The sequence below is a fragment of the Stegostoma tigrinum genome, chromosome 47 (genome assembly GCF_030684315.1).
Source record: "Stegostoma tigrinum isolate sSteTig4 chromosome 47, sSteTig4.hap1, whole genome shotgun sequence".
NCBI lineage: Eukaryota > Metazoa > Chordata > Chondrichthyes > Orectolobiformes > Stegostomatidae > Stegostoma > Stegostoma tigrinum.
This window is the reverse complement of record NC_081400.1, coordinates 1,126,094-1,138,169: the sequence shown is the minus strand read 5'-3', so window position 1 is coordinate 1,138,169 and position 12,076 is coordinate 1,126,094. Positions and strand designations below refer to the sequence as shown.

General features: G+C 43.5%; 1 protein-coding gene across 1 annotated transcript in view; it reads right to left on the bottom strand.

Moving 5' to 3' along the window:
- LOC125449752 (synaptic vesicle glycoprotein 2A-like) overlaps window positions 1-12,076 on the bottom strand; it is a 33,509-nt gene that overhangs the window by 3,037 nt on the left and 18,396 nt on the right. Inside the window, exons 3-12 of the mRNA XM_048525627.2 lie at window positions 11,481-11,661; window positions 8,196-8,347; window positions 6,873-7,006; window positions 5,976-6,065; window positions 5,192-5,302; window positions 4,941-5,029; window positions 3,925-4,089; window positions 3,198-3,331; window positions 2,626-2,829; window positions 2,227-2,386 (exon numbers count right to left, since the gene is read on the bottom strand). Of these exons, the coding sequence (XP_048381584.1) occupies window positions 2,227-2,386; window positions 2,626-2,829; window positions 3,198-3,331; window positions 3,925-4,089; window positions 4,941-5,029; window positions 5,192-5,302; window positions 5,976-6,065; window positions 6,873-7,006; window positions 8,196-8,347; window positions 11,481-11,661 (1,420 nt within the window). The remainder of the gene's footprint in view (window positions 1-2,226; window positions 2,387-2,625; window positions 2,830-3,197; window positions 3,332-3,924; window positions 4,090-4,940; window positions 5,030-5,191; window positions 5,303-5,975; window positions 6,066-6,872; window positions 7,007-8,195; window positions 8,348-11,480; window positions 11,662-12,076) is intronic.

Below are 12,076 nucleotides of genomic sequence, written 5' to 3'. Positions count from 1 at the left end.
ATTTGTTGTCATGTGTGACGCCAGTTTCCCTAATGTAGACTGGAACCTCCTAAGTGCAAATAGTTTGGATGGAGCAGATTTTTGTCAGGTGTGTCCAGGAAGGATTTCTGACTCAATATGTAGATAGACTGACTAGAGAGGAGACCAGGTTAGATTTGGTGCTTGGCAATGGACCAGGTCAGGTGTCAGATCTGTCAGTGAGAGAGCATTTCAGCGATAGTGACCACAACTCCCCTGACTTTTACTATAGTCGTGGAGAAGGATAGGAGCAGACAGCGTGGAGAAGTATTTAATTGGGGGAGGGGGAATTACAATGCTATTAGGCATGAACTACATTGCACCAATAGGGGTCAGAAGTTCTGAGGGAAATACATGATAGGAATGTGGAGGTTGTTTAGGGAGAAGTTGCTACAGGTACTGGATATGTTTGTCCCACTATGGTAAGGTGAAGGAACCTTGGATGACAAGATGTTGAACACCTAGTCAAGAGGAAGAAGGAAGCTTACTTAAGGGTGAGGAAGCAAGGATCGGACAGGGCTGTAGAGGTCTACGAGGTAGCCAGGAAGGAACTGAAGAATGGACTTGGGAGAGCTAGAAGTGGGTATGAGAAAACCTTGGTGGGTTGGAACAAGGAAAGCCCCAAGGCTTTCTATACTTATGTGAGGAACAAGAGGATGGCCAGAGTGAGGGTAGGGCCCATCAGGGACAGTGGAGGGAACTTGTGCACGGAGTCAGAGGAGGTGGGGATGTCCTTAATGAATATTTTGCTTCCATGTTCACCATTGAGAGGGACCTTAATGTTTGTGAGGACAGCATGAAACAGGCAGATATGCTCGAACAGGTTGGTGTTAGGCAGGAGGATGTACTAGAACTTTTGAAAAACATGAGGTTAGATAAATTCCCTGGACTAGTCGGGATATACCCAACGTTCCTACAGGAAGTGAGGCAAGAGATTGCTGCCCCTTCGGCAATGATCTTCGCATCCTTGCAGCCCACTGGAGTAGTGCCAGAGATTGGAGGATGGCAAATGACATTCCCTCGTTCAAGAAAGGGAATAGAGATAATCCTGGAAATAACAGACCGGTCAATCTTAATTCTGTTGTGGGCAAATTATTGGACAAGATTCTGAGAGATAGTATTTATGATTATTGAGAAAAACACAGTTTGATTAGAAATAGTCAGCATGGCTTTGTGAGGAGCAGGTCATGCTTCACAAGCCTTACTGAATTCTTTGAGGATGTGACAAAACACATCGATGAAGGTAGACCAGTGGATGTGGTGTATATTGATTTTAGCAAAGCATTCAATAAGGTTCTCATATGGTAGGCTTTTCAGAAATTAAGGCGGCATAGGATTCAGGGAAATTTGGCTGTCAGGATACAAATTGGCTGTCCAATAGAAGGCAGAGGGTGGTAGTAGATGGAAAGTATTCAGCCTGAAGCCCGGTGACCAGTGTGTACCACAGGGATCTGTTCTAGGATCTCTGCTTTTTGTGATCTTTATAAATGACTTGGATGAGGAAGTGGAAGGCTGGGTTAGTAAGTTTGCTGATGACATGAAGGTTGGTGGAGTTGTGGACAGCATGGAGGGCTGCTGTAGGTTGAAGGTCAATGGGACATTGAGAGGATGCAGAGCTGGGCAAAGAAGTGGTAGATGGAATTTAACCCAGAAAAGTGTGAAGTGATTCATTTCGGAAGGTCGAATTTGAATGCAGAATACAGAGTTAATGGTAGGATTCTGAGCAGTGTGGAAGAACAGAGGGATCTTGGGGTCCACATCCATTGATCCCTCAAAGTTGTGACCCAAGTTAATAGGGTTGTAAAGAACACATATGGTGTGTTGGCTTTCATCGGCAGGGAAATTGAGTTCAAGAGCTGTAAGGTTACGCTGCAGTTCTTTAAAACTCTGTTTCCACACTTGGAATATTGTGTTTGGCTCTGGTCACTTCAATACAGGAAGGATGTTGAAGCTTTAGCGAGGGTGCAGAGGATAGTAAGATGTAGGGTATGCAGGGAAGATTGATCTTAGTAGGACAATAGGTCAGTGCAGCATCGTGGGCCGAAAGGCCTGTATTGTGCTGTACTGTTCCATGTTCTATGATCTAACCCAACCGTCTAGCCAACTGAGCTAAACCGTCAAGGGAGGGATGCAACCCCTGATTGACAAAGAAAAGATAAAACCAACATTACCAGGAAACCAGAACCCCTGCAAGAGACTGACTCATACCGCTTATCAGATGGATAGAGTTCCACTGTAATGACGTCTAATGCGTTCCATGAAGCTATGCTGACTCCCCCAAATAGACAGAGCAGTGCGATCATGGCAGACTCATTATTACCAAAGGACACAAAGAAGCAGCTGATGCAGGAGAGTGTGCTGGAGCCAGCTAGTGGGGAGAAGAGATTAGAGAGAGAAAAGTTATCACATACTACAGAACTCAGGAAAATCTATTCCCATCTGGATTATCGTATGCCACGCTTATATAATATAACTTGACTGGCCAGGACAGGGCCAGCAACAAGATGGACAGAAACATTCCCAAACCTGCCCATCAATCAAAATATCTGGAGTCCTGAGGGGTGGGACACAATTCCACATACCTCATTTACTGCTGCTGCCACTCACCCAGCATCCTAAGCCGGCCGATCTTGTCCAAGAGAAGAGCAGATACAATGTTTCCAGGCAGTACAGCCAGAGATCCCAGGAAGCTAACGAAGTAGATCATATAGGCGTTGTTATCATCGCTGAAGTCAAGCTGACAGCCCTCCTTACTGTGTAGGAAGGTGCTGTTTATCATACGACAGCCCATTAACTTATAGTCAAAGAAATCTGTATAAACAATGACAGTCCTTCAGCATAGCATTGCAATGACATTTCAGCTCCCCATACAAGTGAAAATCCACCAGTTCCTCTCTCCACCCCACATCTAGGTAGTAATCAGATGCAGAACCTCTAAATAAACTTCCAACCCTGGACATTCATTCACCCACCCACACTGAGTCCACTGAGAGAGACTGTCCATAAGCACACTATCCCACTTAATATTGGGAAGAGGTTCAGACAGTCAACTTTCCAATAGGTGCCCACAGATTCCTGCTGATAATACAAACAAACTCCCACCTTCTGCTAAGACAGTTACATGAAGGGGAAGAGGGAGTAGTTGGTAGTCAAAAGCACAAAACAGCCAGCTATTAAACCTGTATTGTAGAAGAGTGTTGAGATAAAGGTGCAGTTCTTGAAGAAACTATTACTGGAGGTAATGTCTTCAAAATAACATTCTTCAAAAAGGGAGTCCTCAAATATCACCGATTTCAGCTTCATCCCAATAAATCTGGCCAAGACAACAAGGAAACAATATAATTATCTCTTAATGCTGTGCTTTCTAAATTAATATTCTTCTGATTCCTCTGTGAGCACAGGGAGAGTAGGAGACAAAATCTCAGTGTGGGGAAAGAGATCCCAAGTAACAGCTGCAGCCCAGCTGCCTCTGAGCTCATGACCCCTAAACGTTCAGTTCACAGACCCTGCCTGGGGGTCATAAACCTTGAAGGGACCGTTTTTAAAATCTCCACACCAAACCCGGCACAAACAGGTAACGTCAAACAGATCTGCAATGTTTAATTAAATAGTGAGTTTATCCACATTGTAAGGACTGGGAACACCCGATTTTGAATCTCAGCTCAGAGAGACAGAGATCAGCCAGGGTTTCCAATCTGATTCCCAGATTCACTTCTAGAGAGGCCATTATACGGTGGGGTGTGATGCCTGTTCAAACCCATTACTTTCCCTGACCCTTATAGTGGATCTCTATAGAAGAAGACAACCAGTGCCCATAGCTGTAGGGAAGGTTGTGGTTCCATTAAGACTCTGTAATATTACACCTAGGAATCCCAGTCTCTTTTGTGTAATTTTGTGGGCACTCACTTGTCATTGTAGTAATCACCATTCTTGTGAATTTGATTTTCAAGTGTAAAGTTAAAGGTGAAATGTTCAACCTTCTCCTTGTAGAAGACTTTAGTGCGTGAGGAGTACTCCATCATCTGTAAGTGTTTGATCATGTCCGGGAACCATACAGTCAGACCATAGTAACTGAAGAACACAGAGCTTATGTCAGTAGGGTTTCTGGCAGCCACTATCAGATTGCATTTCAGAAACATCAATTTGGTTACAGAGTAAAAGCTCCTCTACATTATTCTAACCAACTTCACCCTAAACAAGTACAGTACAGGTTAAATACAGAGTAAACTCATCCGGTGCTATCCTCATTTAAACATTCCCAGAATAGATACAGAATTAACTCTCTTAACTATTTTAAAATGAAAGTAAAGGTATCTCAACAGTGCCTCCTTCAAACATTCTCAGAAGAGGTACAGTACAGGATTAGGTACAAAGTAAAACTTCATCTACTCTTTTAACCTGGAAGTAAATCAGGAAGTAAACTCCCTGGACAGGGACTGCACGGGGATAGATACAAAGTAAAGCTGCCTCTACTGTTGTCAACTGTGAAAGTCTAGCTCTCTCTGCTTGTACTATCCAACACTGCCAGGGCAGTTACAGCCTAAGCTGAGACGGAGTAAAGGTTCCTTTGCCTGTACCATCAAACACTGTCAGAGCAGGGACAATGTACAGCTTTCTCTCCACTTCCTGTCAAACACTCTCAGGGTTTGATACAGAGTAAGCTTGTAAGCTACATTGTCTGCATCCAGCGGTTCCAGGACAGGGGCACAGCACATTGTTAGATACAAAGTGAAGCTCCTGCTATACCATCACCACCAGACACTCCTACAACAGGTACAGCATGGATTTAGATAAAGAATAAACTCCTCCTCCACTGACCCCATCAACCACTCCCAGGATTGATGCAGCACGTGATTAGATACAGAATAAAGTTCCCTCCATGTTGTCCCCATCAGATTGTCAGAACTGCATAACAGACAAACCTGAAGGCCATTGTGAACCAAACTGCCATCATGAGCAACGTTGTGCGGCGGTACTGGATTGAGAAACACTGCAGGAAGTTGCTCCGAACCTGCACAAACAAAAAATAAATTAATGCATTGCTGTAAATCCTATGCATAACCTATTTCCCTGCTTTACCTTTATTTGTGTTCCACACCCTACAGGAAGGAAATTGTAATGCTATATGCACTTTCTGGCTGCACAATGTATAACAATCACTAAGGACGTGTACCTGCTGAAAGATATTGGTGAAGCGGACTAGCCAGCGCCGGTACCAAGTACCTGTATCTGACTGGATCTCGATCAGCTCATCCAGCTGTTTGGGAGTTTTAATGTGCGTTACCTGTGAAAACACAAACTGTCAGCCTCAAAGAAAGACATGATGCAGCTCAATCAAACTACAGACTCAATTAACTTTACTACAGATTCCAAATCCCTCTTCTAAGGCAGTGTATGAGATGCAGGAGAGCCAACCAGTGGCTGAACAAACTTACACAAGTCGCAGGCATAATAATATATTGAACCACAGCATAATCTTTATTTAAAATGTACAAAATGATTTTGAAGCTTAAGAAAAATGATCAAATGTATCATACAAAGTGTGACTCTAAATAATAAAGCTGCAGATCAGATAGCAATCAGCACTTAACTTGCAACTGTTTACTGAAATTCTCCAGCACCTACAAGACAAAGTCAGGAATGGGCTGCAATATTCTCCACCTTGCCTGGGACAGCTGCTACAGTATTCCAGGAGTTCAACAACATCAAGGGAAGGCAGAAATTGGCTAGGGGTTCCTGCTCCTGATCATTGTCCAGTGACCCTCCAGGGAAGAGAGAGCAGTTAAATCAGCTAGGGCATCTGCTCCTGATCGTTATCCAATGATGTGGAGATTAGAGAAGAGGGAAAACTCCATGCTGGGACTAGTTTAGTGAAGATAGCTAGCCTTTCCACAACCTGAAAAGGTAAATCACTGACTTACAAGTTCAGTCAATTGTGACCAAATCAAGATACTCACAGAGAAGACCCGTTCTGGCAAGCCTTTGGCCCTCATGTTGGTGTCGTGAACTTGTTTGAGAATCATCCAACCCTCATCGTGTTTGCCATTCTGTTGGAAGATAGTTAGAGCAGGTCACCGTGGAGCAAAAATCTGCAAACATTTCAGACTATTCATGGTTTGTCATGGTCTCTCTCTGCCCAGTAGTTCCTCTAATGTGAGCGGTGCTAACACCTTTCCAGAAGTGAACTGCTTAGGTCCAAATATTAGCAGCTCCAGTATCATAGCAGTAAACTCAAGACAGAGACCACTATGGCATCTCATTCCACACCACATCTGGATGAAAATGCAACTCTTGTTTTCAGTCAAGGAAGGTACAGCACAGGGTTAAATACAAAATGAAGATAACAAAGTGTGGGACTGGATGAACACAGCAGGCCAAGCAGCACCTTAGGAGCACAAAAGCTGACGTTTCGGGCCTAGACCCTTTGCCTGAAACACCAGTTTTTGTGCTCCTAAGATGCTGCTTGGCCTGCTGTGTTCATCCAGCCCCACACTTTGTTATCTTGGATTCTCCAGCATCTGCAGTTCCCATTATCTCTAAATACAAAATGAAACTGCCTCTACTCTTTTAAACTGAAAGTGAAGCCTCCTCTACACCGTCCCCATCAACACTCTCAGAGCAAGTAGAATGTGGGGTCACATACAGAATAAAATTCTGTCTACTCTTTTAAATCGAAAGTAAAGAGTTTCTACAGTATCTCCATCAGACTGTCCAGGACAGGGACAGCACAGATTTAAGTACAGAATTAAGCTGTCTCTACACTAATGAAAACCTCCTGCCAGCTTTGTGCCTGTGGATTGTGCTGAGGAATACAAGCAAGCATGTAGAGAAGGAGGGGAAACAGTGGTAGTTACCTCCAGGTAGAAGCGAGGACTCTCTGGCATGAAGTTGAGGGCCACAATCGCAAAGACGGAAGGGAAAGCACAGACAAGAACAAAGACTCGCCAACTGTGGAACTGGTATGCTGATCCCATCTGGAAACTCCATCCTGAAGCGAAAGGGAAGGAGAGGGAGAGGTGGGGAATGGAGGAGAATGATTGAAGTGAGGCAATGCAGGGAATTCAGGGAATTGAATGAAGATGGGATGTGGGGATGGAGCAAGATGGGAAGGGAAAGGATAGTAACAGAAAAGAGATGAAGGATGGAAAAGAGGGGAGTGCATGACATTAAAGTAAAATAAAGGAGAACAGAGGTGTTGATATGAAATTAAGAAGCCAATTTGGAGGAAGAATGGAGTAAAATAGTAAGCAGGTAAGTAGTTCAGGGGTATGGGAGAAATGATAGAGAAAGTTCAGAGAAAAGAGAGGGAGACAGAGTGTTACATAGAAGGACAGTTTCAACGTTGTTGCATTTTCTAAGGGTTCAATGATACAGTGCAAACTGGTCCTTACCTTAGACAAAGCTCAAGCAGCATTGATTCATTGATTATAGGACATAGAACAGTACAGCACGTACAGGCCCTTCAGACCACGATGTTGCGCTGATCTATTATCCTACTAAGATCAATCTTCTCTGCATACCCTACATTTTACTATCCTCCATGTGCCTATCCAAGAGTCGTTTAAAAATCTGTAAAGTATGTGACTCCACTACCACTGCTGGCAGCATATTCCACATATTCATCACTCTCTGTGCGAAGAACCTACCTCTGACATCTCCCCAATACCTTCCTCCAATCACCTTAAAATTATGTCCCCTCGTATTAGTCATTTCCACTCTGGGAAAAGTCTCTGATTATCCACTCTATCCTGCATCTCATCATCTTATAAACATGTATCAAGTGATTCAGTGCAATATATCAGTATTAATTAGTTTCCCAGCAACAGTACAGAATGGGGTTTGATAGAGTAATAATCCCTTTTCACTGTCCCCATCAAACATTCCCAGCACATGTACAGCATGTGGTTAGATATGGAGTGAAACTTCTTTGACAATGTTCCCATCAAACACTCCCCATACAAGAACGGCACAATTTATCTGTATTAAGCAGACTGGTGGTGCATCTGCTTCCTGAGAACTATGCTGTAATTCCACACCTAGTTTTAAATACCATGATTGTGACATTGGCCTTTAACTCCTTGCATTATTGTCTAGTCCTTGACCCATCCTCAATACTCCAATCCAAGTTGGCTTGATATTTATTGTGTAGCTCTTGGACCTGACTTTGATGCTCTTACCATAATGAGGGATGATGGCCCACGCCATTGCTGAGGCATAAATTCCTCCAATCATCCAGAACAGGCAAAGCCAGCTTAGGTGCTCCCCTCGCTTCTCCTGGGCGAGGAACTCCGAGAAGTAAGAAAACACAATGGGAATGGAACCACCGATTCTAGAGCAAGTAAATGAAAAAGCCTTGGTTACACAACAATCTCCTGTGCCTGTTTAGTGTCATTATCAAATCTTCAACGATACTCGTGCCTCTGCTCCATATCACAGGATTGCTGATTGTTTCAATTCGTAGACCTTCCACTTAGGTTTAAGTGTGTCCTGTCATCAGCAGATATACACAGACATTTCTCTTTATTTTTCCACACATCGAGGGTGTTATTGATGAGCCCAGTATTTGTTTATCCATCCCTATTGTCCTAGAACTGAGTAACTGGCTCAGCCATTTCTGAGGGGCCCTTAAGAATCAAGTCACATTGCTGTGCATCTGGTGTCACTTGTAAACTAGACCAGTTAAAGTCAGCAGATTCCCTACCCTGCAGTGAATTAGGTGACTTTTTACAGGAATTGATAATGACGTTAGCTTTTAATTCCAGCATTTTATTAACTGAATTGAAATTCTAACTTAAATACCCAAACCATTAACCATGGCTACTCGGTTACTCTTCCAGTGACAGTATCACCATATCACATGCCCATTCATGCAAATAACCAAGCACACTCCCAGAGATAGGCATACACACAGATAACAGGTGCAGACAAGTGGACAGATAAATTCAAACAAGCATACACAGATATGGATGATAAATATGGATGCAGAGACATGGTATGTACATACTTATACAAACACAGTAGATATGTGCACATTCTTTCTTTTCAGGTGCAAATGGATGGTGATCAGGAGCAGGACCTTGTCTGATTTCCCTTATCTATCTCACCGAATGCCATCAGTCTCAGGAGTAATCCACTGGAAATCAAGCCCCACTATTTCCGGAATCATTACAAATGTGAAAGTTAGATTAAAATGCCAAATTGCACAATTTTCTTTCACCGTCTAGTTCGGGTTAAAAGAATATGCACATCAGGATTTTCAATAACAAGGAAATTGCTGCTTATTGTAATTAAACTGTTTATAACCCATTGTCAGGAAAAAAATCATGAATTGCGAACTTATAACCAACTCCATAACTTAAACTCTCCCCCTTTAAAAGAAACAGATATATAGAGATAAGACATAGAATTGATTGGTTAGGGAAAAATCATTGGAGAAGCACAGTTCTAGCACCAGGCTGGATTACAGATGTCAAATGAGTTCTTTCCTTTTGGCTCCTTCCAAGTCCATGCAACTAATGACAGGTTTTCGATTCACCAAATCCCAGTCTCTTGTTCACTGGTTGAGGATTTTCCCATTCAGTGCATCTGAAGGGATTTTATCTACTGTTTTTTCTTCCAAAAGGAAATTTGCAGAGAGCACTCAATGAACTTCAGTAAACATGATTTTTAAAACTACAAACATTTCTTTGTATAGCCTCCTTTGTATAAGGCAGTATCATCAATTTTTGGTCCTTTATCCAAAAATAAAGAGAATGCAAAAATGACTTCTTTACGCTGGGGGTTACTGGACAATGATCAGGAGCAGGAACCCTGGTTGATTTCTCCCTCTGTCACTAATTATAGGGGTCAGTGGGGAGTGACCAGGAGCTGGAACTCTGGCTGATTTCCCCTCTGTCTCTGCTGTAGGGGTTGGTGGACAGTAAACAGGAACAGGTACCTTGGCTAATTTCACTCTCTCTCTCTAAACCAGGGATGACAGGTACTTTCCATTCCAATTGTGAACCTTCATTAGGCAAGTGAAAGGAATGGTCCATTCATCCCGCCTCCATATAGAATCACAATCTGGGGTTGTTTTTGAAGCTAATGTGCATCAGGGAGGGCAGGCTAACATAACACAGCTCTCAGCGCAAGAGGATGTATCTATGAAGATGGATAAGGGAGACCCAGTGGATGTAGTGTACCTGGACTTTCAGAAAGCCTTTGATAAAGTCCCGCATAGGAGATTGGTGAACAAAATTAGGGCACATGGTATTGGGGGCAAAATACTGAGTTGGATTGAAAATTGGCTGGCCGACAGGAAGCAAAGAGTAGTGATAAACGCGTCCCTTTCGGAATGGCAGGCAGTGACCAGCGGGGTACCACAAGGTTTGGTGCTGGGACCGCAGCTGTTTACGATATATATTAATGATATAGACAAAGGCATTAGAAGTAATATTAGCAAATTTGCTGATGACACAAAGTTGGGTGGCAGTGTGAAATGTGAGGAGGATGTTATTAGAATACAGGGTGACATGGACAGGGTAGGTGAGTGGACAGATGCATGGCAGTTGCAGTTTAAGTGGATAAATGTGTGGTTATACACTTTGCTGGCAAGAACAGGAAGGCAGATTACTGTCTCAATGGAGTCAAGTTAGGTAAAGGGGAAGCACAACGAGATCTAGGTGTTCTTGTACATCAGTCAATGAAAGCAAGCATGCAGGTACAGCAGGTAGTGAAGAAAGCTAATAGCATGCTGGCCTTCATCACAAGAGGAATTGAGTATAGGAGCAAAGAGGTCCTTCTGCAGCTGTACAGGGCCCTGGTAAGACCGCACCTGGAGTATTGTGGGCAGTTTTGGTCTCCCAATTTGAGGAAAGACATTCTTGCTATTGAGGGAGTGCAGCGTAGGTTCACAAGGTCAATTCCTGGAATGGCGGGACTATCATATGTTGAAAGATTGGAGCAACTGGGCTTGTATACTCTTGAGTTTAGAAGGATGAGAGGGGATGTGATTGAGACGTATAAGATTATTAAGGGATTGGACACTGGAGACAGGAAGCACGTTTCAGCTGATGGGTGAGTCCAGGACCAGAGGACACAGTTTAAAAAATAAGGGGTAGGCCATTTAGAACAGAGTTGAGGAAAAATGTCTTCACCCAGAGAGTGGTGGATATATGGAATGCTCTGCCCCAGAAGCCAGTGGAGGCCAACTCTCTGGATACTTTCAAGAAAGAGATAGACAGACACAGTGGTGCTGGCTCGAAGGGCCGAATGGCCTACTCCAGCACCTATTGTCTATTGTCTCTTAAAGATAGTGGAATCAAGGGTTATGGGGATAAGGCAGGAACAGGATACTGATTCTGGATGATCAGCCATGATCATAATAAATGGTGGTGCTGGCCCGAAGGGCCGAATGGCCTACTCCAGCACCTATTGTCTATTGTCTATAAAAGATGTAAGGAAACAGAGCAGGTCTACATTACCCAACACCAGACAGAAGTCTGCAGAAGAGGAAGGTCCCGTATCCTTGCACAAAGGATGAGAAGAAAGCACAGACACTGTTTACTGAGAGAGAGATGAGCAGACACTGCCTGCGGCCCATTCTGTCTGCAAGACCTCCCCAAAGGAAGGCCCCCACCATCATCCCCAAATACACAATCAGCCCTGCAACAGAGAAACAAAGAACAGTCAGAAAGCGATAACAAGGTATAGAGCTAGATGAACACAGCAGGCCGAGCAGGAAGCCTGCTGTTTCAGGCCTAGACCCTTCTTCAGAAAGAGACACTCAGTACACACCCAGCTACCAAACTAGCTCAACCTCTTTGCAGGCTATCCTTAACCTAACACACTGATCAACTACATGCTTTACTTTTTTTTCTGTAGCTTAGCGAGCAGTATTCTCTCCATCCCATACCAAGTCTCATAACTCAATGCCCTGCTTTTTCTGATTTATATTGACTTTAGGTTCCCACAAAGTTTCCAAATTATAAGGGTCTTACTGGAAATACATGGTGAGTTCTAGGCAGTGTCAGGATGCAGCAGGGGAGTAGAAATCTTACAGGGCTGTTAGTCTGAAGGT